This window comes from Molossus molossus, unplaced genomic scaffold, assembly GCF_014108415.1.
Source record: "Molossus molossus isolate mMolMol1 unplaced genomic scaffold, mMolMol1.p scaffold_m16_p_7, whole genome shotgun sequence".
NCBI classification, from domain to species: Eukaryota; Metazoa; Chordata; class Mammalia; order Chiroptera; family Molossidae; genus Molossus; species Molossus molossus.
This window is the reverse complement of record NW_023425401.1, coordinates 72,501,776-72,527,724: the sequence shown is the minus strand read 5'-3', so window position 1 is coordinate 72,527,724 and position 25,949 is coordinate 72,501,776. Positions and strand designations below refer to the sequence as shown.

The 25,949-nt window shown below is 38.2% G+C and overlaps 1 protein-coding gene across 5 annotated transcripts in view; it reads left to right on the top strand.

Annotated features, from left to right (window-relative positions):
• Positions 1-3,469: 3,469 nt before the first annotated feature.
• Positions 3,470-25,949, top strand: part of TMEM168 (transmembrane protein 168) — a 99,478-nt gene continuing 76,998 nt past the window's right edge. Inside the window, exons 1-3 of one of the 5 annotated variants that reach the window (XM_036247260.1) lie at positions 3,470-3,517; positions 4,050-4,165; positions 8,711-9,965. In XM_036247260.1, the coding sequence (XP_036103153.1) occupies positions 8,838-9,965 (1,128 nt within the window). In that variant the 5' untranslated portion in view covers positions 3,470-3,517; positions 4,050-4,165; positions 8,711-8,837. Of the gene's footprint in view, positions 3,518-4,049; positions 4,166-5,376; positions 5,439-6,876; positions 7,087-8,710; positions 9,966-25,949 lie in introns of those variants that run through there. The other 4 variants (XM_036247265.1, XM_036247261.1, XM_036247263.1 and 1 more) reach the window with 4 other exon arrangements.

Genomic DNA, 25,949 nt, shown 5'->3' with positions numbered 1-25,949 from the left:
TACTAGCACAAGAACAGACAGACAGATCAATGGGACAGAACAGAAAACCCAGAAATTGACCCAACAATATGCCCAATCAACATTTGACAAACTAGCAAGAGCATACAGTGGAGTCAAGACAATCTCTTCAATAAATGGTGTTGGGAAAATTGGACTTGCAAAAAAAATGAAGCTAGATCACCAGCTTACACCATACATGAGAATAAACTCAAAATAGATAAAAGACTTAAATGTAACTCATGAATGCATAAAAATTCTAGAAGAAAATGTAGGCAACAAAATTTCAGACATCATATGCAGCAGAATTTTTATTGATACCACACCTAAGGCAAGAGAAACAAAGGAAAAGGTGAACACATGGGACTACATCAAACTAAAAGGCTTCTGCACAGCAGAAGAAACAATCATCAAAATGGAAAGGGAACTCACCATGTGGAATACCATAATTGCCAATGATGCATCAGATAAGGGATTAATTTCCAAAATATATAGAGTACTCACACAACTCAACAAAAGGAAGACAAAGAACCTAATTAAAAAATGGGCAGAGGAGCTAACGAGACACCTCTCCAAACAGGGCATACAAGTGGCCAAGAGACATATGAAGAAATGTTCAACATCACTAATCATCAGAGAGATGCAAATTAAAACAACAATGAATTATCACCTCACACCTGTCAGAATGGCTGTCATCAACAAATCATCAAACAACAAGTGTTGGCGAGGGTGTGGAGAAAAGGGTTTCTAGTACATGCTGGTGGGAATGAAGACTGTTACAGCCACTATGGAAAACACTATGGTGTTACCTCCAAAATTTTAAAATTGAACTTCCATTTGATCCAGTGATCCCACTTCTAGGAATATACCCTAAGAAGCCTGAAACACCAATCAGAAAGAATATATGTACCCCTATGTTCATAGCAGCACTATTTACAATAGCTAAGATCTGGAAACAACCCAAGTGTGCATCAATAGATGAGTGTATAAAAAAGCTGTAGTACATGTACACAATGGAACACTATGCAGCTATAACAAAGAAAGATGTCTTATCATTTGTGATGACATGGAGGGACCTAGAGAGTATCATGGTAAGCAAAACAAGTCAAGCAGAGAAAGACAAATATCACATGATCTCCCTTATTTGTGGAATATAATGAACTAAACAAACTGATGAACAAAATTGACCCAGAGACAGAGGTAGGGTATAGACTGACAAACCCCAGAAGAGGAGTTGGGGGGGGGGGAGATAAACCACAGAACTTCCATGCATGTATGCATAACCAATGAACATAGACAACAAAGCTGGGATAGGGGTAGTGGGAGAGAGTGAAGGGTGTCAAGAGGGGAAAAAGGAGAAACAACTGTAACAAAAACAAATTAATAAAAACAATTAAAAAAAGAAGAAATGGTGCTGGGAAAACTGGAAAGCCACATGCAAAAGAGTGAAACTAGGTTACAGTTTGTCCCTGTGTAGAAAAATTAATTCAAAATGGATCAAAGACCTACATAAAAGATCTGAAACAATGGATTTCACAGTTGAAAACATAAGTACTAAACTTATGGACCTTGGTTGCAGAGTTTATAAATTTTACCCCAAAGGCAGGGGAACTAATGGCTACAATAAATGAATGGGACTATATCAAACTAAAGAGCTTCTGCACAGCAAAAGAAACCTACAAAAAAACAAAAAGGCAACCAACTGAATCAAGATGATATGTATCAACAGCAGCTCCAACAAAGGTTTAATATCCAAACTATATAAAGAACTCATGAAACAGCACCAAAATGCAATTTAACAATGGACAGAGGAAAAGAACAGACACCTCTCCCAAGAATACATACAAATGGCCAACAGATATATGAAAAGATGTTCAACTTCACTAGCTATTAGGGAAATGCAAATCAAAACTACAATGGGATATCACCTCATACATGTTAGAATGGCAATTATCAACAAGACATGTAATGACAGTACTGGAGAGGTTGTGGAGAAAAGGGAACCCTCATTCACTGCTGGTGGGAATGTAAATTGGTACAGTGGCTGTGGAAAACAGTCTGGCAGTGCCTCAAAAAATTAAGAATAGAGTTACCATATGACCCAGCAATTCCTCTCTAAAAGATGTATTTACAAAAATATATGCACCCTTACATTCCTTGCAGAACTATTCACAGTGACCAAGGCATGGAAACAACTGAAGTGTCCTTCAATCGATGATTGGATAAAGACGATGTAGTACATATATACAATGGAATACTACTCAGCCATAAAAAAAGACAAAATACTACCATTTGTGACAACTTGGACCTCGAGAATATTATGCTAAATGAAACAAGTCAGTCAGAAAAAGCTAAGAACCACCATGACTTCACTCATATGTGGGATATAAAACTGAAACACATGGACACAGACAACAATGTGGTGATTACCAGAGGAAAGGGTGGGGTAGGGTGGTTGGAGTTGGAGGGGGCCTGATATATGGTAAAGGAAGATAGTTTGACTTTGAGTGGTGGGCACATAGTGAAAATATACAGATTTTGTATCATAGAAATGTACACTTGAAACCGACATAATCCTATTAATCAATGTCACTCCAGTAAATTTAATTAAAAAACAAAAAACAAATAGACACAGACAACAGGATGGTGATTAGCAGAGGGAAAGGAGAGTGGGGGGAGGTAGAAGACTGTAAAGGGGGGACAAATGGTGATGGTAGGAGACTTGGCTTGGGGTGATGAACACACAACACAATATACAGATGATGTATTATAAAATTGTACACCTGAAACTTATATAAATGTATTAACCAAAGTCACTGTAATAATTTTTTAAAAATAACATAAAGCAAAGGAGGCGAGAAGGGCTTTGAAGGCAAGCGAAAGGAGCTTGGGCTTTAGCTGGTCGATGGACACAAAGCCATATATCATTCCAAAAGTATTAAAGAGTAGCAATCTCTCCTGTAATACGTTTTATTTTTTGTCAATACTCAAGGAGGAGAAAATTTTTTCCATTGATTTTTAGGGAGAGTGGGAGGGAGGGGGAGAGAGAGAAATATGGTGTGAGAGAGACACATGAATTCGTTCCACACGCAGGTATAGAATTTACAATCCAGGTACCTGCCCTTGACTGGAAATTGAACCTGCGGACACTTTGGTACGTGGTCAGGCGCTCTAACCACTAGCAACAACAGCCAGGGCGCTGTAACATTTTGTGTGGCCATCCCGCTCTAGTTTCGGTTCATCGGAGCAGGCCCCCTAGATACTTATTGAACGCAAATGGTGTGATTCTTATGGTCTTCCCGCTCCCTGGTCTCTGCCGCTAATTCCAGGTCTCCGAGGAAAGGGAGGTCGTGCTTAAGGCCGGGCACAACTGAGATTCCCAGCCACCAAGCCGATTTAGAGCTAAGGGGGGCGGGCCTTGGCGGGGAGGAAGTGTGCTGCGCAGTTTGACCCCGGCAGCGTTCCGTAGGATGTGGATTCCGCGGCGGGAATATGGCGGCTGTGGAAGTGCCGCATCGGAGTAAGTTTCCAAACAGACGGTCCTGTCCTAGCGCCTGCGGCCTCCGGCCCTCGACCCTCCTCCGCCCCTGTTTGGAGTCGCAGGCACAGCCCCTAGGGTCTTCCCTTTACTATGTAGACCCCGCGCTGATTCTGAGAGTTGAGAGAGCTTTGATGGCACCGGCCCAGTCAGGTAGGGTAAACAGCGAGCCTGTAAAACCTGGGCACAGACAATTAGCTCCGCTCTGCGGGCTTTCCCGGGCTAGAGTGGGGATACCTGCCCAGAGAGAAGTTGATGGTGGGGGGAGGGGGCGAGGTGGAGGATGGAAGGTAATATCACCCAACCTTTCCCCACTCAGCTGGGCTCCCAGTTGTCATTGCCTTCTCTCAAAGCAGAGGGGTGGTTGTGAACTGCCAGGCTCCTCTCATGTCTTGCTAGAAGGAAGCGGAATGCAGGAAGAATTGCCATTGCTGGCCTATTGCTGAGGGATTTAATAATCAAGGTGCCATTCTCCTTTTATGAAATGGGCCTAAAAAGTTATATGAATTCACAGAACCAAAGCACTGGAATTCCCGGACCCTGGCCGCTCTATATGGTGTTGAAGCTTCTGACACTTCCCCTAGATGGAACAGAAATAGTTTCTGAATTGAAGGACAAATCTGGAGAATGGTAAACGCAGCTTCTTGGCACAAATGGCATGCCTATATTATCTGGCCTTCCCTTTCCTACTTTCCTGTTAATTAATAACTGGGTTATTACAGTGATATTATGAGGACTGAGGTGGGGCAAGGAGAAGGGAAGGGAGTGTACCTGGAGAGGGAATCGCATTGAAAAAATTGAAAGATCAATATGGCTGGAATACAAAGTTCAAGAGGAAGTTCACAAGACAGGAGAGTTATTCACGTCCAATGTGGAGAGCCTTATAAGGCATTTTAAGGAGTTTAGACTTGATTACTAAGAGTGATGGGAAACCATTGGAGTGTTTTACATAGCAGAGTGATGTGGCAAATTTTGGTTTTAAAAAGGACATTTCTTGGAGAAAAGAGCAAGAGTGGATACAGGTCAAATATGAGATGACGGTGACCAAAACTGAGACTGCGACCTTGGAAAGAAGTAGAAACATTTAAGAGATGTGCGGGAAGAATAGTAGTCAGTACTCAGCAAGGATAAAATATAGGTGGTGAAGGAGAGGAAGCTTAGAGTAGTATATGGTTTTTATGAAACAGACTCAGGACATTAATTTTTCCCATGTGCAGACTGACTCTTCTGTGCTCCATTTTTATCTGCCTCTCAAGTAATTCTCCAGTGATGGCTGACCTTTTGGAAAGGATTGTAATACTCTGTTGTTTTATTCTCTGATTGAGGCTAATTGTCATTTGAAGAACGTCAGAATGGGGGGAAAGACTTTTGTAAATTAGCCACTTAAAAGTAATTGTCTGCCGCCTGGCTGGTGTGGCTCAGTGGTTGAGCATCGACCCATACACCAAGAGGTCACCAGTTTGATTCCTGGTCAGGGCACATGCCCAGGTTGTGGGCCAAGTTCCCAGTGGGAAGCATGCAGGAGGTGGCTAATCAATGTTCTCTCTTATCATTTCTGTCTCTCCCTCTTCTTCCTCTCTCTCTCTAAAAAGAAAGAAAGAAAGAAAGAAAGAAAGAAAGAAAGAAAGAAAGAAAGAAAGAAGAAAGAAAGAGAGAGAGAGAAAAGAAAGAAAGAAAAGAAAGGAAGGAAGGGAGGGAGGGAAGGAGGAAGGAAGGAAGGAAGAAAGAAAAAGAAAGAAAGAAGTAATAGTCTGCCATGTTGATTTTGGTCCATAAGAGTGGCTGCATGTATTCCATTATATCAATGTGCTGTACTTTATTTACATGTTTACATTTACTTTTTTCCTAGATATTTACTTCTATTAACAATGCAGAACTGAGCTAGAGCTTTTATTTCTATCAGGTAGATGAATATATATGTATACTTAGGGGGAGGCCATAATTGAAGACAATGAAATAGATAAGATTGCTCATAGGAAATACGCAGTAGGAGAAAAGCCTAGGCTTGGAATTGAACGTATGAAGGTTGGATTGAGAATGAATAGCCTGCAAAGAGACTGAGTAGGAGAGATCAGTAGGTAAGGAAGAAAGTCTAGAAACTGGTCTTTGGAAACTAAAGGGAGGGTGGGTTTCAGAAGGTGAGGTCAACAGTGTTAAACTTTGTTCAAAGAATGTACAGCATAATGAGTGAAAAGTGCCCATTGGATTTCTCAACCAAAGAAGCATCAAACCTGTAGAGAATTTTTGTGAGTTTATTTGAGCCAAACTGTCAACATCTTGTGGGAAGCAAAATCTTAAAGGACTGAGGAAATGCTCCAGAGGATGGCAGTTTTGCACCTTATGTTATACATTATGATCCAAAGAAAAGATATAAGTGGGTTACATGAAATCCATTGGTAATAGATTAGGGAGATGGGAGAAAGCAAAGTGGGGAAACCTCTGAAATTGGATAAAAAGTAAAATGATAGACATACTCCTTTTACATAGATAGGTACCGGATACTTAACAGTCATCAGTTAACTCAGTACAATGAGGGGATTTGTGGTCTCCACTCTGGTGCAGTACCTGTGCTTTGGGGAGTCTGGAAAAGAACATTACTTTGACATTTCAAAGTATGTTATGGTAGATGCAAAAAGAAAATAGACAGGCTTAATTAAAGTGAAAATTGACCTTTGTCAAGGAAGATTCTAGCCTAGGACATGACTATCGACCATAAACTGATTTTATTTAAAAAGTTTTAATTTCAGACCATCCTCTGTGGTTATTTTAGGTATCTGAGTCTATAAGGCCACATACAGGCCTACCCTGAACTTGTCAAGTTTAGTATATGGCTCCTATTCCTTCACAGATTTAGGAATTTACTGGCCATTTCAGTACTTGGCAGAACAATTTATTGTTATGCAATGGGAACCACAGTTTAGAGGTATGAAAAGTGAAGCAATCAAATATTAGCTGTCAAAGGTACAGAAGATTGAACTTGGAAGAGGAGATGGGGATGAATGAGGATTGTTTTTGTTTTGTTGTTTCTGGTTTTTTTTGGGGGGGGGAGTTGTTTCTGAAAAGAGCTTTGCAAATTTTTAAGTTCTAATGAATAATGAATAAGAGAAGAGATAGGAGAACGTGAGAAGTTCTGAAAGAGGCAGAGGGGAAGAGGTACATAGTATGTCTGAGAGATTTAGCCTCAGATAGGGAAAGGACACCCTTCTTTTGTTGTATGAGCAGATGCAGGTAGAGGAGGGTTTGTGGTTTTGGAAACATAAGTGAACTCCCTTATTATTCTGTTGGTGGCAAAGTCATCTGGTGAGAATGCAGTGGTGTCAGAGATTGAGGATAGGGAAGAGAGGTTTGGATAATCACATAAGAGAGAGTATTGACCAGGGAAACACAGAAGGGTGTCTGTGGTTGAATGACAACCACTTAGCCTAGTGTGTGATTTTTTTTGTTTTTTTTGTCTCCAGCAGTGTTCAGTCATTTGACCTCACACTGTACCATCAACCCTTTGAAGACATATATTCCAATATATCTGCTGAATGATTGTACAACACACAAAAGTAATGTTAAAAAAATGCAATGATCTCTATATTTTATCAATTTCTCATACTTAAATAAAAGATAAAACCAAAATTTTATTCATTAGTTAAACAAAATACCAATAGAAGATATTTTCTGTAGAGGTGTGTGGTACCTTAAGTAAGGAATTACTGAATGAAAACGTGATTATTGAATGAAAATCAGTTACACTTAATTAAATAGATTTAGCAGTAAAAAATCTACTTGTTGAACATGTAGAATTAGAATTAGTAATAATACTTGGAACCTTGCAGACACCCTAAGGCGGTCACCTTAAGGAGTGACATTCTTCTCCTGACAAATGGGTAATTAAGGGTTCATTCCAGGTTATCTCATGTTTCTGTTGGGTCTGTTTTTAGTGTCCTGCTATTAAGAAAGTATAACCCTGGCCTCAAAGGTTCAGTTGGTTGGGCTTCGTCCCATGCTCCAAGAGGTTGCCAGTTTGGCTCAATCCCTGGTGTGGGGCATGTGGGAGGCAGGCAACTGATGCTTTGCTCTGATGTCACTGTTTCTCTCTCCCTCTCAAAAAATTAAACAAACAACAACAACAACAAAAAGAAAAGAAAAGAAAGAAGGTAGAAATAAGCTGATCACAAACTAGTTACTTTTTGAATTTTTATCTGGTTGAGTTCTCCATGGATATTCAGTGTGACGATGAGCCAATGCATGGATCAGTTCTTCAGAAACAGTATACTAGAACAATTGAAGGAGTACCTAGTAGATAGTTAAACCATTTTTGACCACTATCATGTTTTAAGTGCAGCTTGTGGGGCACTTAAAATTGAGATAATTATCTGGTCCATTAACAAACAATCATTGTTGTAACTTTTTAAAAGTAAAATAGTTTTTAATTTACTTGACAATAACTACAACATTCCAACTTTTCAGTTTTGACTAGAAAGGTCAGGAATTGCTTTTCTACAGAGGTAATACTTAGATTTGGAAAGTAGGTTTGATAAGTCTAAGGAACTTAGTAGAGGTAAAAGTATAGGGAGAATTATGGGTTAACTCTAGGGACTGAGTAACTTTAATACAGTTTAACTTTGCTTCTAGAAAGTTTATTAATTAAACAATGTAAAGACTAAGATTTTATAGCATTTTAGAGCTGCCTTATAAAAAGATGTAGAGGATTTTAGGCAGGCAGTGATGATTGCTATTATTGAGTACCAGTACCTTTCAAATTAGAGGTAATGTTGAAGTCCCTCATTCTATTTAAGATCTGAGTAGTTTTTTATTGTGCCAAACCCATCTGCTACAATCTAAGCTAAGCTGAATATCTTACATTTACTTGTTGAAAAAACAGATATTGGAGTAAGCATTAACTAGGCAAATTTCTCACCATCTGTGGAAAAACACTTTCACTGATGATCATTTAGTCATACAGTCCTACCATATGATGGGTGGAGAGCACAGCCTTTTGGTTGGGATAAACTGCTAAATTTTTAAGCCAGAGACAATTACCATTAAGATACATGCAAGTTGCATTTTAAACTGGGTTTTCAAAGAAACTTTACTTCTTACTTATTCATTATTTTTAATGAAGAAGCTATATGTGAAAGGTAAATGATATAAAATTAATGTTGAAATGTTTTTTCTTCTTTTTAGATCAACGAACAAAAAATTGAACAGAGAAAGTGCTGAAATAGGAGTTACGGATGCGTGTGATTTGCTGGATGAAATATAACCAGTTAATTTTTGTAGCGTGGAGAGAAAGCCCAAATTGCCATATTACATGTGTAAATCACTGCGTTATTGCTTTAGTCATTGTCTCTATTTAGCAATGACAAGACTGGAAGAAGTAAACAGAGAAGTGAACATGCATTCTTCAGTGCGTTATCTTGGCTATTTAGCCAGAATCAATTTACTGGTTGCTATATGTTTAGGTCTTTACGTAAGATGGGAAAAAACAGCAAACTCCTTACTTTTGGTAATTTTTATTCTTGGTCTTTTTGTTCTTGGAATTGCCAGCATCCTCTATTATTATTTTTCAATGGAAGCAGCAAGTTTAAGTCTCTCCAATCTTTGGTTTGGATTTTTGCTCGGCCTCCTATGTTTTCTTGATAATTCATTCTTTAAAAATGATGTGAAAGAAGAATCAACCAAATATTTGCTTCTGACTTCTATAGTATTAAGGATATTATGTGCTTTGGTGGAGAGAATTTCTGGTTATGTCCGTCATCGGCCCACTCTACTAACCACAGTTGAATTTCTGGAACTTGTTGGATTTGCCATTGCCAGCACAACTATGTTGGTGGAGAAGTTTCTCAGTGTCATTTTACTTGTTGTAGCTTTGGCCATGCTGATTATTGACTTAAGAATGAAGTCTTTTCTAGCTATTTCAAACTTAGTTATTTTTGTAGTCTTATTGTTTTTCTCCTCATTGGAAACTCCCAAAAATCCAGTTGCTTTTGCATGTTTTTTTATTTGCCTGATAACTGATCCTTTCCTTGACATTTATTTTAGTGGACTTTCAGTGACTGAGAGGTGGAAACCTTTTTTGTACCGTGGAAGAATTTGCAGAAGATTTTCAATTGTTTTCACTGGCATGATTGAACTTACATTTTTTATTCTTTCAGCATTTAAACTTAGGGACACTCATCTCTGGTATTTTGTAATACCAGGTTTTTCCATTTTTGGTATTTTCTGGATGATTTGTCATATTATATTTCTTTTAACTCTTTGGGGATTTCATACCAAATTAAATGACTGTCATAAAGTATATTTTACCCACAGAGTAGATAACAACAGCCTTGACAGAATTATGGCATCCAAAGGGATGCGCCATTTTTGCTTAATTTCAGAGCAGTTAGTTTTTTTCAGTCTTCTTGCCACAGCTATTTTGGGAGCAGTTTCCTGGCAGGTAAGCTTATAGTTTGTTTATTATGTCACTGCCTGTGATGTGTGATTAAATGCTTGTTTCAAGTGTTGAATTGTTAGAATTGAAAGGTCAAGTTCCTGATTTCAAAAGGAGATTTTTTTTGGCACTTAATTTTATTCGTGGAATTAAAGTACTGCTGAATGAACATTGATAGGATAATTTAGTTTGATCTCTAGCAAAGAGGCACCAAAATGTTAGGAATACTCAACCTGTGATATGCCTCCCACCTTTTGCTTGTTCATTAATGAAGCTCTCCTAGATTAAAAATTCTTAGAATATTAACATTTGAAGGGTACATAGAGAGATTGTTCTTTAATTCTTTCATTTTGATATATGAGGAAACTGAAAGCCAGAGAAGACTTATATCCAGAGTCACTTGGTAATAGCCAGTACCAGTTTACCTGGCCTTTGTTTTTAAAGAAGGCACAGTCTCTAATGGGATGGGGAATAGACAGGCATGTGAACAAACAATTATTACAGTGACAAATTCTATAATTTCAATTCATCAGATTGGGATGTAGGGCATAAAGAAAGGTCAACTCTGGTTGGTGCAGTTCTCTGCTTTGCACTAGTTAGTTACTGCAGGATGATTCTAGATGTATTTGAAGAGAGATGTGAAGATTTACCTGGGTATGGTTCTTCTTAGTCAATGTAGAGAGCCTGTGTGGGAGTTAGCCAAATGATGTAAACATCGTGGGTGTTGCCTGAATATATCTTCCTCACTTTACTTGCCAGTGCTAGAGATTGTCAGGATGGTGATGGTGATGGTGATGGTGATGACAGTGATGATGGATAATGTGAGAAACTCCAGCAAGACTTCTCCTTCCCCTTCCTCACCTCTCAGAGTTTACTACCTCTGCTTTCTTCTAGGAGTTTAATGGGTTTTAGGTATTAATTTCAGTCTTTATTCTGAGTTTATTTTTGTATGTGGTATAAGAAAGTGGTCCAGTTTTATTTTTTAGCGTGAATCTGTCTTTTTCCTACTGCATATTGTTGCTTTATTTTTGTTGTAGACTAATTCATCATATAAGTATGAGTTAATTTTTGGCTTTTCTATTCTGTTTTGTTGTGCCATATCATACTGTTTTGTAGTATAGCTTGAAATCAGAGAGAGTGATACTTCCAGTTATGTTCTTCTTTATCAATTGGGGACTTTTATGGTTCCATATAAATTTTAGGATTATTGTTCATTGAATCTGTTGATTGCTTGGGTAGTAAGGATATTTGAATGATATTAATTCTTCCAATCCATGAGCATGGTATATTCTTCCATTTGTGTTGTCTTCATTTTCTTCCTTCAGTGTTTTATTGTTTTCAAAGTCTAGGTCTTTTGCCTCCTTTGTTAAATTTATTCCTAGACATTTTTTGGTTTCATTTTGGATGCAGTTGTAAATGGATTTTTTTTCTTAATTTTTCTTTCTGGTAATTCATTGTTGATGTATAGAAATGCCACTGATTTCTATATATAAATTTCGTATGCTGCAACTTTACCAAATATATTTACTGTGATAGTTTTTTGGTGGAAGCTTTGAGTTTTCTACATATAAAATCATGTCATCTGTGAATAGTGACAGTTTTACCTCTTCCTTTCCACTTTGGGTGCTTTTTATTTTATCTTATTGTCTGATTGCTGTGGCTAGGACTTTCAATAGTATGTTGAACAAAATTACTGTGAGCAGGCATTCTTATCTTTCTGATTTTAGGGGGAAAGCTTTTAGCTTTTCACCATTGAGGTGATTCTAGCTGTGGGTTTGTCATATATGACCTTTATTATGTTGAGATATGTTCCCTGTATTCTACTTTGTTGAAATCTAATCAGGTGTTGAATTCTGTAAAATGCATCTGTTGAAATGATCATATGATTTTTATCCTTTCTTTTGTTAATGTGTTGTTATATTGTATTGGTTGGTATGCAGATATTGAACCATTAGTATGTTGAATTTGATTTGCTAATATTTGAGAATTTTTCCATCTATGTTCATCAGGGATATTGGGCTGATATTTGTTATTATGTAGTCTTTGTATTGTTGATATCAAGGTAATGCTGACCTCATAGAATGAGTTCGGAAGTATTCCTCCCTTTTCAATTTCTGTAATATTTTGAGAAGGATAGTTATTAGTTTTCTTTAAATATATAGTATAATTCTCCACTGAAGCCATCTGGTCCTGGACTTTAATTTGTTGGAAGTTTTTTTTTTTTTCCATTGATATTAGAGAGGAAGGGAGAGAAAGATAAAAACATCGATGAGAGAGAACATCGACTGGCAGCCTACTGCATGCCTTCCACTGGAGATTTGGCCCACAGCTTGTGCATGTGTCCTGACCAATGATCTCTTGGGGCATGGGTCGATGCTCAACCACTGAGCCACACCAGCTGGGTAGTTTTTATTTTTATTATTAATTTACTTCTGTTACAGATATTTCACATTTCCTTCCCCAGAAACCCTCTTCCCTATCCCGCCCCCCACCAAGCATTGTTGTCTATGTCCACTGGTTAGGCATACATGCATATACGTCCTTTGGTTTATCTCATCCCTCCCCCCGCCCCGCTCCTCTAGGCTAGTCATTCTGAACCATACTCTTTTCTAGATCCCCAGGTCTGTCACAAATAAGTGAGATCATGTGGTATTTGCCTTTCTCGATTGGCTTATTTTGTTTAGCATAATACTGTCCAGGCCCCTCCATGTCGTCTCAAAGAATACGAGATCTTTCTTTCTTACAGCTGCATAATGTTTTATTGTGTATATTTATCACAGCTTTTTTATCCACTTATCTGTTGATGGACACTTGAACTCTTTCCAGATCTTAGCAATTGTATAAATAGTGCTGCTGTTAACATAGGGGTACCTATATCCGTTCTGATTGGTATTTCAGGCTTCTTAGGATATATTCCTAGAACTGGATTCACTGGGTCAAATGGCAGTTCAATTATTAATTTTATGAGGAAACACCATATTGTTTGCCATAGTGGCTGCAGCAGTCTTCATTCTCACTAGCAATGTACTAGAGTTCCCTTTTCTCCACACCCTTGCCAGCACTTATTGTTTGATGATTTGTTGATGGCAGCCATTCTGGCACGTATGAGGTAATACATCATAGTTGCTTTAATTTGCATCTCTCTGATGATTAGTGACATTGAGCATTTTTTCATATGTCTCTTGGCCATTTGTATGTCCTGTTTGGAGAGGTGTCTCTGCCCATTTTTTAATTGGGTTCTTTGTCTTCCTTTTGTTAAGTTGTATGAGTACTCTATATATTTTGGAAATTAACCCCTTATCTGATGTATCATTGGCAATTATGCTCTCTCATATAGTGGGTTTCCTTTCCATTTTGATGGATCTCTTTTATATTTTCTTTCTGTCTAATTGCTGTAGCTAAGACTTCCAGTACTGTGTTAAAGACTGGCAAAAGTGGACATCCCTGTCTTGTTCCTGTTCTTCAGGGAAATGCTTTTAGTTTTTGCCCATTGCGTATGATGTTGGCTATAGGTTTTTCATATATGGCATTTATTATATCGAGATATGAATCCTTTATTCCCACAGTGCTGAGTGTTTTTATCAGAAATGAGTGCTGGATTTTGTTGAATGCTTTTTCAGTGTCTATTGATATGATCATATGGTTTTTATCTTTAATTTTGTTTATGTGGTGTATCACATTTATTGATTTGAGAATATTGTACCAGCCTTGCATCCCTGTGATGAATCCCATTTGGTCATGGTGAATAATTTTTTTAATGTATCGCTGGATCCGATTTGCTAATTTTTTTTTATTTTGAGAATTTTTGTGAGTTTATTTGAGCTAAACTGACGACAATTGCCAGGAAGCAAAACTGTAAAGGATTGAGAAAATGCTCTGGAAAATGGCAGTTCTGTACCCTACTTTATACATTACAATCAAAAGAGAAGATGTAAGTGCGTTACATGAAATCCATTGGTGTAGATTAGAGAGATGGGAGAAAGCAAGGGCAGGGAGACCTCTGAGATTAGATAAAAAGTAAAATGATAGACACATCCTCCTTTTACAGATGTGGGTGTAGGATAATTTATAGTCAACAATTAACACAGTAAAAAAAACAATGAGGGGATTTGTGGTCTCCCTCTGGTGTGTGGGATCCCAAAATAGGAAATCACTTTACAGTCCAAAGGTATATTATCCTGGATGCAAAAAGACAGCAGACAGGCTCAACTAAAGTAAAGATTGACTTTTATCAGGGAAGATTTCAGCCTAGGATATGATTACCCACCATAAACTGCTTTTAGTTAAAATTTTTCATTTCAGACCATCCTTTGTAGTTACTTAGGTCTCTGAGTTTGTAAGGCCGCCACACAGGCTTTGCCTGAGCTTGTCAATATTTTTTGTATTCTTTTTATTAATTTATTTTTGCTACAGATGTTTCTCTTTTTTCCCCCATTGACACCCTCGTCCCCATCCCCCCCACCCCATCCCCAGCTTTGGTGTCCATGTCCATTGGTAATGCATACATGCATATAAGTTCTGTGGTTTATCATTTCCCCCTCAATGCAACCTCTTGAGGTTTGTCAGTCTGTACTCTACCACTATGTCTCTGGGTCAATTTTGTTCATCATTTTGTTTAGTTCATTATATTCCACAAATAAGTGAGATCATGTAATATTTGTCTTTCTCTGCCTGGCTTGTTTCGCTTAGCATAATTCTCTCCAGGTTCTTCCATGTCATCTCAAAGGATAAGAGAGCTTTCTTTCTTACAGCTACATAGTGTTCCATTGTGTACATGTACCACAGCTTTTTTATCCATTCGTCTACCGATGGACATTTGGGCTGTTTCCAGATATTAGCTATTATAAATAGTGCTGCTACAAACATAGGGGTACATATATTTTTTCAGATTGGTTTTTCAGGCTTCTTAGAGTATATTTCTAGAAGTGGGATCACTGGGTAAAATGGCAATTCAATTTTTAATTTTTTGAGGTAACACCATAGTGTTTTCCATAGTGGCTGCACCAGTCTGCATTCCCATCAGCAGTGTACCAAAGTCCCCTTCTCTCCACACCCTCGCCAACACTTGTTGTTTGATGATTTGTTCATGATGGCCATTCTGACAGGTGTGAGGTGATACCTCATTGTTTTAATTTGTATCTCTCTGATGATTAGTGATGTTGAGCATTTCCTCACATGTTTGTTGGCCACTTCTATGTCCTGTCTGGAGAGGTGTATATTTAGGTCCTCTGCCCATTTTTCAGTTGGGCTCTTTGTCTTCCTTTTGTTAAGTTGTATGAGTACTTTATATATTTTCCAAATTAACCCCTTATCTGTTTTTTGTTTTTGTTTTTGGTACATACCCCTAGTGGGAAGCGAACCCAGGACTCTCTGGTCCGCAGGCCGACACTCCAACCACTGAGCCAAACCGGCCAAAGCTAACCCCTTATCTGATGTATCGTTGGCAATTATGTTCTCCCATACAGTGGATTCCCTTTCCATTTTGATGGTTGTTTCTTTTGCTGTGCAGCTTTTTAGTTTCATGTAGTCCAATATGTTCTTTGTTTCTGTTGCCTTGGGTGATGTATCAGTGAAAATTCTGCTGTGTATGATGTCTGAAATTTTGCTGCCTACATTTTCTTCTAGGACTGTTATGGATTCACGAGGCACATTTGAGTCTTTTATCCATTTTGAGTTTATTCTTGTGTATGCTGTAAGTTGATGGTCTAGTTTCATTTTGTTGCCATATAATTGTTCATAGTATTTGTTAAAGATCTTTTGTATTTCTGTCATTACAGTTGTTACTTCTCCTCTTTCATTTCTGATTTTGTGTATTTGGGTTCTCTCTTTTTGTTTCCTGGTGAGTCTAGCTAATGGTCCCTTATTCTTGTTTATCTTTTCAAAGAACCATCTCTTTGTTTCATTGATCCTTTGAATTGTTTTTTGGTCTCTGTGTCATTTATTTCTGCTCTGATCTTTATTATTTCCCTCCTTCTACTTGCTCTGGATTTTTTTGTTTGTTTGTTTACTTTCTAGTTCTTTAAGTTATGAGGTAAGATACTCAATTAGAAATTTTTCTGTATCTTGAGGTAGGCCTGTAGTGCTATGAATTTCCCTCTCAGTACTGCTTTTACTGCATCCCATAGATTTTGTGTTGTTGTGTGTTCATTTTCATTGGTTTTTAGAAAGTTTTTAATTTCTTTCTTGATCTCCTTGGTAATCCATTCATTGTTTAATAACGTGCTATTTAGCCTCTATGTGTTCAAATGTTGTCTTTGCATGTTCTTGTTGCAATTGATTTCTAGTTTTATGCCATTGTTGTCTGAAATGATGCTTGATATGATTTCAATCTTCTTGAACTTGTAGAAACTTAGTTTGTGTCCTAACATGTGGTCTCTTTGAGAATGTCCCATGCGTACTTGAGAAAAGTGTGAATTCTGTAGTTTTCAGGTGTAATTTTCTGTAGATATTTATTAAATCCATTTGATCCAGTGCTTCATTTAGAGTCTTAGTTTCCTTGTTAATTTTTTGTCTAGATGATCTATCCAGTGATGTCAGCAGGGTGTTGAAGTCCCCTACTATGATTGTTTTCCTGTCGATATCTCCTTTGAAGTCCTCCAGAAGATTTTCAGTATATTTTGGTGCTCTTATATTGGGTGCATATATGTTTACCAAGGTTATATCTTCCTGTTGGATAGACCCTTTCAATATTATGTAGTGGCCTTCTTTGTCTCTAGTTATGGCCTTCATTTTGAAATCTACTTTGTCAGATATGAGTATTGCTACCCCAGCTTTTTTTCTTTTTCCTTTTTATTGCTTGGAAGATTTTTTTCCATCTCTTCATTTTCAACCTATGTGAGTCTTTTGTTGTGAGGTGGGTCCCTTTTACACAACATATATGTGAGTCATGCTTTCTTATCCAATCAGCTACTTTGTCTTTTTTATCGGAACATTCAATCCATTTACATTTAAGGTGATTATTGATATGTATTTATTTATTGCCATTTTTGTTTATGTGATTATATTTTTCTTCATATTTCTGCTGGTAATTACAGCAGTCCTTTTAACATTTCTTTTAGTGTTGGTTTGGTGCTAATTTATTCCCTTAGCCTTTTTTGTCTGGGAAGCTTTTTATTTGACCTTCTATTTTGAATGATAGCCTTGCTGGCTAGAGTAGTCTTGGATTCAGATCCCTGTTTTTCATGACCTTGATTACTTCATGCCATTCCTTTCTGGCCTGTAGTATTTCTGTTGCGAATTCAGTGGATAGTCTTATGGGAGTTCTTTTGTAGGTAACCTGTTGCTTATCTCTTCTTGCCTTTTAGATTTTCTCATCTTTAATTATTGGCATTTTAATTATGTGTCTTGGTGTGGCCTGTTTGGGTTCTTCTTACTTGGGGTTCTCTGTACTTAATGAACTTGAATGCCTTTTTCTCTCAGCCAATTAGGGAAGATTTCTGTCATTATAGCTTCAAATATATTCTCTAACCCCTGCTCATTTTCTTCTTTTTGGGGGACTCCTATGATGCGAATATTATTACGTTTTCAATTGTCCCACAGTTCTCTTAAGCTGTTTTCATGTTTTTAAATTGTTTTTCCTTTTAGTTTTCTGATTGGTTGATTTTGTGTTTTTTTTACCCTGTCTTCTAACTCATTGATCCAGTCCTCAGCTTCCTCTTCTCTGCTGTTTAGTCCTTCCAGTGTGTTCTTTATATCTGCTGTGTCATTCTTCATTTCCACTTAGTTGGTTTTCAATGCTTCTATATACTCATGGTGTTGAGGTCCTTACTCATGCAGTTGAGCTTCCTCAAGATCATGGCTCTGAACTCTTCCTGTGATAACTTGCTTATTCATTTATCTCATCTTCATTTGAGGTCTCTTATTCTTTCATTTGTGATTTGTTTCTTTGTTTCACAATTTTGGCTATCTCATTGGGTTTTGGAGCCTGCCAAATTTACCCTATAGGTGTTGGTGTTCTGCTGTTTGTGGTTCCCTCTACTGAGTTTGCATGAGTGTGGGAGGACCCATGTTCAACACTACTGTCAAGTCTTACTTTCCTGGGTAGATTTGCAAGACCAGGAAAGGTTCAGTTATTCTCTTGTCTTTTGCCTGGAGGCTATTAGTCTCAGTTACTTGAAGAGCCTTGGGTTCTCAGTTGAATGAAAACTCTCTCAGGTGTTCAGTGTAAGAGGATTTTCTAAAGGTGGGGTAGATGCTGGATGTTATTGAGCCTCAATTTGCATTTCTTTGGCCCAGCTGGGTGGAGTTGAATTTCTGAGGGAGGGACTTCTGCTTATTCCCAGAGCTCCGGGAAGGAGCAAGATGGCCACCGTTGTACGTGTCTGAGAAGATGTCAGCAAAAACTCTGAGCGCCCGCAAATCCTTAGTGTCCTCACACAATTCCAGTCCAGTCCACCCTTTCTCTGCTGGAGCCCAGGGTGAGTGGCTGTAGCTTATTTCGTGTTCTGTCTTGTCCTCCTGTGCTTTGGAACCAGCTTGGGATTTTAACCCCAAGGGTACTGCTCACAGCTAAGACTGCTGCTGTCTGTGGGCTCTCAGCTCACCTCTCATGCCTCAGCAGACCTACCAGGTTTAATTCAATGTTCCTGGTTATATAGTCCTCTCAAACTGCTTTTCTGTTACTTTTTTTCTGACAATTTGTTTTTATTTTAGTTGTAATTCCAATTTTGTCCTGAAAGATAGTCTGTGTAGCTTCCATTTACTCTCCTGCCATTTTGGAATCTCATTTTTTTTTTTTTAATAACAGGCTATTTAGCCTCCATGTGTTTGATTGTTTTTGTTGTAATTGATTTTTAGTTTCATTCTTTTTTGGTCTGAGAAGATGTTTGATAGGATTTCAATCTTCTTTAACTTGTAGAGACTTAATTTATGTCCTAACATGTGCTCTGTCTTTGATAATGTCCCATATGCCCTTGAGAAGAATGTGAATTCTGCAGTTTTGTGGTGTAATTCTCTGTAGGTATTTATTTACTCCATTTAATCTAGTGCATCATTGAGAGTCTGTTGTTAATTTTTTGTCTAGAAGGTCTATCCAATGATGTCAGCAGAATGTTGAAGTCCCCTGCTATGATTGTATTGCTGTTGATTTTTCCTTTGAAGTCCTCCAGAAGTTTTTTTTTTTTTTTTCTCGTGGTACGTGCCCCTAGCGGGAACTGAACCCAGGACTCTCTGGTCCACAGGCTAACGTTTAACTGCTGAGCCAAACTGGCCAGGGTCTCCAGAAGTTTTTTTAATGTATTTTAGTGCTCCTGTGTTGGGTGCATATGTTTACGAATGTTATATCCTCCTGTTTGATAGATGTTTGATAGATCCTTTCAGTATTGTGTAGTGGACTTCTTTGTCTCTAGTTATGGCCTTCATTGTGAAGTCTATTTTATCGGATATGAGTATTGCTACCCCAGCTTTTTTTTTTTTTCCTCTCCATTTGCTTGGATATTGTTTTTTCCATCCCTTCACCTTCAGCCTACGTGAGTCTTTTGTTGTTGATTCACTGTCTTCTAATTCACTGATTTGTTCCTTGGCCTCATCTACTCTGATGGTTATTCCTTCTAATATGTTCTATATATCTGCTATGTCATTCTTCTTTTCCAGATGCTTGTTTTTCGATACTCTGTATCTTTACGCATGCTCTTGAGCTTCCTCCTGATTATTACTCAGAACTCTCCCTCTGATAACTTGCTCAGTTCCCTTTCATTTATTTCATCTTCTGTTGAATTATTTTGTTCCTTCATTTTGAATTTGTTTCTTTGTTTCACCATTTTGGCAGTCACAGTAGGTTTTGCAGCCTGCCAAATATTCCCTGTGGGTGTTGGTGTTCTGCTGGTTGTGGCTCCCTCTGCTGGGCTGGGTGAGTGTGAGAGGATCCACGTTAAACACCACTGGCAAATCTTACTTTTCTGGGTAGGTTTGCAAGCCAAGGAAATTTTCACTTATCCTCTAACTTTTTGCCTGGAAGCTATTAGTCTCAGTTGCTTGAGGAGCCATGATTTATAGCCCTCAGCTGAATGTAAAAAAATCTTTCAGCTTCAAGAGGATTTTCTCTGGGTCGTGCACTTGCTTGGTCACTAAATCGAGATGTTAATGACACACAATTTGCATTCTCTGGCCTGGCCTGATGGTGTTGAATTTCTTCAGCAGGGGACATTGCTTCTCCCTTGAGCTCTTGGAAGGGGCTCTTTGAGTAAGGTGACTACTTTCCTATGATGGAGTATTCAGCACAGAACTCCTGGCTTCAACTCCTCTAGATCTCTCCCAAACCAGGAGCCCTGTACCCTTTCCACACAGTTCCAGTTCACTCTGCCCTCCCTCTGCCAGAGCCCAATTTGAGTGTCTGTAGCTGATTTGATGCTTTAAAAAATCCCCACATTCTCAACAGGAAGCATACACAGCTCTCTGCTGCTGTCCGTGGGCTCCCAGCCTGCCCCGACACACCTCCACAGTTTTTACCAGGCTCAATTTGGTGTCCTATCTCTGTTCCTGGTTATACAGTTCCTCTCCAGCTGCTCTTCAGTTGGCTTTTCCCAGTGATTTGTCTTCATTTTAGTTGTAATTCCAGTTCCGTTCTCAGAGATGGTCTGTGTAGCTTCCATTCACTCTGCTGCCTTTTTTTTCTGTCATATACTGTTTTCAATCTATGGTTAGTAGTCCTCAGATGTGGAGAGTCCTAAATCTACTAGTTTTTTGATGGAGTCTTTAGGATTTTCCATGTACAGTATCATATCATCTACAACTAATGCCACTTTCACTTCTTCCTTTCCCATTTGAATCCCTTTTATTTTTAATTCTTGTCTGATTGCTGTGTCTAGGACTTCCAGTACTATGTTAAATAAAAGTGGTGAAAGTGGTCATCCCTGTCTTGTTCCTGTTATTCAGGGAAATGCTTTTAGTTTTTGCCTGCTGAGTATGATGTTGGCTGTAGGTTTTTCATAAATGTCCTCTATTATGTTGAGATATGATCCTTCTAGTCCCACTTTGCTGAGTTTTAAGCAAAAATGGATGCTGGATTTTGTCAAATGCTTTTTCAGGGTCTATTGATCATGTGATTTTTATCTTTCATTTAGTTTATGTAGTGGATCACATTTATTGATTTATGAATATTGTACCAGCCTTGCATACCTGGGATAAATCTCACTTAATCGTGGTGTGTAATTTTTTTAATATATTGCTGGATTCGATTTGCTAATATTTTGTTAAGGATTTTTTCATCTATGTGCATTAGGGATATTGGCCTGTGATCTTCTTCTTTTGTAGTGTCTTTATCTGGTTTTGGGATTAGGATTATGCTGGGGTCAGAAAAAGAGCTTGGATGTCTTTCTTCTTGAATAGTTTGAGGAGAATAGGTGATAGTTCTTCTTTGAATGTTTGGTAAAACTCCCCTGTATAGCCATCCAGACCAGGGCTTTTTTTTTTTTTCTGAGATTTTATTAATTTTTATTGGTCTGTTTAGGTGTTTTGACTTCCCAGTTGAGTTTTGGAATACTATATGATTCTAAGAATTTGTTCATTTTACCTAGGTTGTCACATTTGTTAGCATATAATTGTTCATAGGATTTTCTTATGATCCTTTGTATTTCTGTTTTGTTCATTGTTATTCAAACTCTTTTGTTTCTCATTTTATTCTCTTTGTTTCTTGGTGAGTCTGGCTAAAGGTAGATCGATTTTGTTTATCTTTTCAAAGAACCAGCTCTTGGTTTCCTTGATCTTTTATATTTTTTTTTGTAGTTTCTATGTCATTTATTTCTGCTATGGTCTTTATTATTTTCTGTGTTCTGCTAACTCTGGGTTTTTCTTTTTGTTCTCTTTCTAACTCTTTAGGTCGTTGGGTTAAATAGTTTAGAAGTTTCTCTTATTTCTTGAGGTAGGCCTGTATTGCTATGAATTTCCCTCTCAGGACTGCTTTTGCTGGTCCCATATATTTGGTATTGTTGTGTGTTCATTTTCATTAGTTTCTAGGAAGTATTTTATTTCTTTCTTGAGCTCATTAGTAACCCTTTATTCATTGTTTAATTACTTTTTTATTTTTTATCTTTACTTATTTTAGAGAAGCAGAGCAGGATAGAATCATAAATCAGAGAGAACATCGATTGGCCACCTACTGTATGCCTCCCACTGGGGATTGGGCCCACAACCTGGGCTTGTACCCTGACCAGGAATCGAACTGGTGACTTCTTGGTGTGTGGGTCGATGCCCTACCACTGAGACACACTGGTTGGGCTACTTTTTTATTTTTTTAAGTTTAATACTATATTTTACTTTACCCAATATATGAAAAACATTATTTCACCATGTAATCAATGTTAAGTATTATTAATGACATACTTTACATTCTTTTAAAATACAGTACTAAGTCACTTAACTCTAATATGTGTTTTATATTTACACTGTGTCTCAATTTGAACTAGCCACATTTCAAATGCTCAAGAGCCACATGGTTCTAGCAGCTATTATATCTGTGAGTGCAGATCTAGGCTATTGGGAGCCACTGAAGGGTTTAAGCAGGGGAGTGCCATGATGTGATGAGTGCCTGAGTACGTTTCCTGGTGATGACGGCAAGGGTGGATTGAAACAGGCATCACTCAGGATTTCTATGTATAGTTGTACAGATTGTATGGTAAAAGGAACATGAATGCAGGCTGAAATCCAGCCCACATTAACATACCAAGTCAAGGACCCTGGCTCAACACTGACAGCTCAGAGCACAGTGAGCCTTTCTCTAATTGGTAAGCCCAGAGGTATTGCCTGTTTCCTAGTTTTCACAAAGATGCCACATCTGCTGGCAGTGGCCCTGGGAATATCAGATCAGTGTAGAAGGTATAAACCTTAGCCCATAGTTCAGATAGATAAGAAATAACACATCTTTTCATTTTATTTATTTATTTATTTAGCTTTTAATCCTCACCAGAGGATTTTTTTTTTTTTTTTCATTTATCTTCAGATAGAGTGGGAGGGAGAGATTGAGAGAGAGAAACATTGATTGGTTGCCTCCTGCATGACCCGACCAGGTTTGGGGACCGAACTGCAACCAAGGTACATGCCTTTGACCAGAATTGAATCCTCTACTCTTTGGTCCACAGGCCGACTCTCTAACTGCTGAGCAAAACTGGCCAGGGCAATACATCTCTTTATTAATCCAAGGTAATTCCATTTGAGCTCCCAATCCCAAAAGTATAGAGAGAAGCTCAATCTTAGTTATTCTTTTTTTTTTTCCTTACCCGAGGACATTTTTCAATATTTTGTTCAGATAGAATGGGAGGGAGAGAGGGGGAGAGAGAGAGAGAGAGAGAGAGAGAGAGAGAGAGAGAGAGACATCGACGCGAAAGGGACACATCGAGTGGTTGCCACCCACATGACCCAACCAGGGCTGGAGACAAACTGCAACCAAGGTACATGCCGTTAGCGGGAACTGAACCTGGGTCTCTCCAGACCGCAGGCCAACACTCTAACCGCTGAGCAAAACCGGCCAGGGCAATCTTAGTTATTTTTGAGACCCCTCACTCAGAGTTGTTCCTGAATTCTATATTATATGCACTGGGGCATGGGGATATGAACCTCTACTAATCAAGACACCTGATCACTCTAGTTAATGTTGAGATATCCAATGACTCGTGCAGGGTCTTTCAGTTCTGGCTGCACCTTTATGCTTAACGTTTGCTTATGGTGCCAACTTTCTAGATTCCCTACCTCACAACTTCCCTGTGGTGCTTTCGCCACACACTGCCCAGAATCCAGGCCAGACTCTGTCACTCTGGAATTCACAGTGGTCTTTCTTTTCTCCCATTATATTAGGAGAATCTATATTTCAATCTGGGAAAATCCATTCCCCTTTCTCTTTCTTTTTTGTTTAATGTAATTTATTGGTATGACATTGGTTAACAAAGTTATATAAGTTTCAGATGAATGAGTCTATAATACATGATCTACAGCCAAAGTCAAGTCTCCTTCTATCACCATTTATTTTCCATATATACTCTTATATCAACTCCCATACCCCATTCTTCTGGTAATTACTGTACTATGGTCTTTCAGTTGTTTTGTGGGGGTTTTTTTTGTTTTGTTTTTTTGCTTAATCCATTCAATTTTTTCTCCCAGTGTCCCAACCCCTCTTCCCTCTGATGGCTGTAAGTCTGCTCTCTGTATCTGTCTCTTTCTATTTTTATAGCTTATTTTGTTCATTAGAGTCCACATATCGGTGAAATCATATGGTACGTATCTTTCTCTGATTGGCTTATTTCACTTAGCATAATACTCTCCAGGTCCATCTATTTTGTCACAAAAGTTAAGGTTTTCTTTCTTTTTTTTTAACAGCCCAATAGTATCCCATTGTATAAATATACCATAGCTTTTTTATCCACTCATATACTGATGGGTACTTAGGCTGCTTCCAAATTGTGGCTATTGTAAATAATGCTGCAGTGAACATAGGGATGCATATATATTTTTGAAACAGTGTTTTGAATTTCTTTGGATATATTCCCAGAAGTGGAATCACTGGGTCATAAGGCAGTTCTGTTTTTAATTTTTTGAGGCAAATCTATACTGTTTTTCACTGTGGCTGTACCACCCTACATTTCCAACAATGCACAAGTATTCCCCTTTCTCCACATCCTCACCGACACTTGTTGATTTATTGACGATAGCTATTCTGACAGGTGTGAGGTGATATCTCATTGTGGTTTTAATTTGCATTTCTCTGATGATTAGTGACCAAGAACATCTTTTCATATGTCTTTCGGCAATCTGTATATATTCTTTGGAGAAGTGTTTATTTATGTCTCTTGCCCATTCTTTTTTATTTTTTATTTTTTATTTTTTTTATGAATTTTTATTTATTTCTTTGTTACAGATATTTTACCTTTTTACCCCATTGGCACCCCCCCCCACCCTGTCCCTGGCTTAGTTGTCCATGTCCATTGGTCATGCATACATGCATATAAGTTCTGTGGTTTATCTCTTCCCAACCCCCCCCCACCCCCCATCCCCTCTTCTGAGGGATGTCAGTCTGTGCCCTACTTCCATGTGTCTGAGTCTACTGTATTCCTCAGACTGTTATGTTCATTATATTCCGTATATAACTGAGATCATGTGGTATTTGTCTTTTTCTGCTTGGCTTCTTTCACTTAGGATAATACTTTCCAGGTCCCTCCATGTCGTCTCAAAGGATACGAGATCTTTCGTTCTTACCGCTGCATAGTACTCCATTGTGTATATGTACCACAGCTTTTTTATCCATTCGTCTACTGGTGGACACTTGGGCTGTTTCCAGATCTTAGCTATTGTAAATAGTGCTGCTATGAACATGGGGGTACATATATTCTTCCTGATTGGTGTTTCAGGCTTCTTAGGGTATATTCCCAGCAGTGGGATCACTGGGTCAAATGGAAGTTCAATTTTTAATTTTTTGAGGTAGCACCATATTGTTTTCCATAGTGGCTGCACCAGTCTGCATTCCCACCAGCAGTGTATTAGAGTCCCCTTTTCTCCACACCCTCGTCAGCACTTGTTGTTTGATGATTTGTTGATGGCGGCCATTCTGACAGGTGTGAGGTGATACCTCGTTGTTTTAATTTGCATCTCTCTGATGATTAGTGATGTTGAGCATTTCTTCATATGTCTCTTGGCCATTTGTATGTCCTGTTTGGAGAGGTGTCTATTCAGCTCCTCTGCCCATTTTTTAATTGGGTTCTTTGTCTTCCTTTTGTGGAGTTGTATGAGCACTCTATATATATTGGAAATTAACCCCTTATCTGATACATCATTGGCAATGATGTTCTCCCATACAGTGGGTTGCCTTTCCATTTTGATGATTGTTTCTTTTGCTGTGCAGAAGCTTTTGAGTTTGATGTAGTTCCATGTGTTCATTTTCTTCTTTATTTCTGTTGCCTTAGGTGATGTATCAGTGAAAATTCTGCTCCGTATGATGTCCGAAATTTTGTTGCCTACATTTTCTTCTAGAATTTTTATGGATTCACGGGTCACATTTAAGTCTTTTAT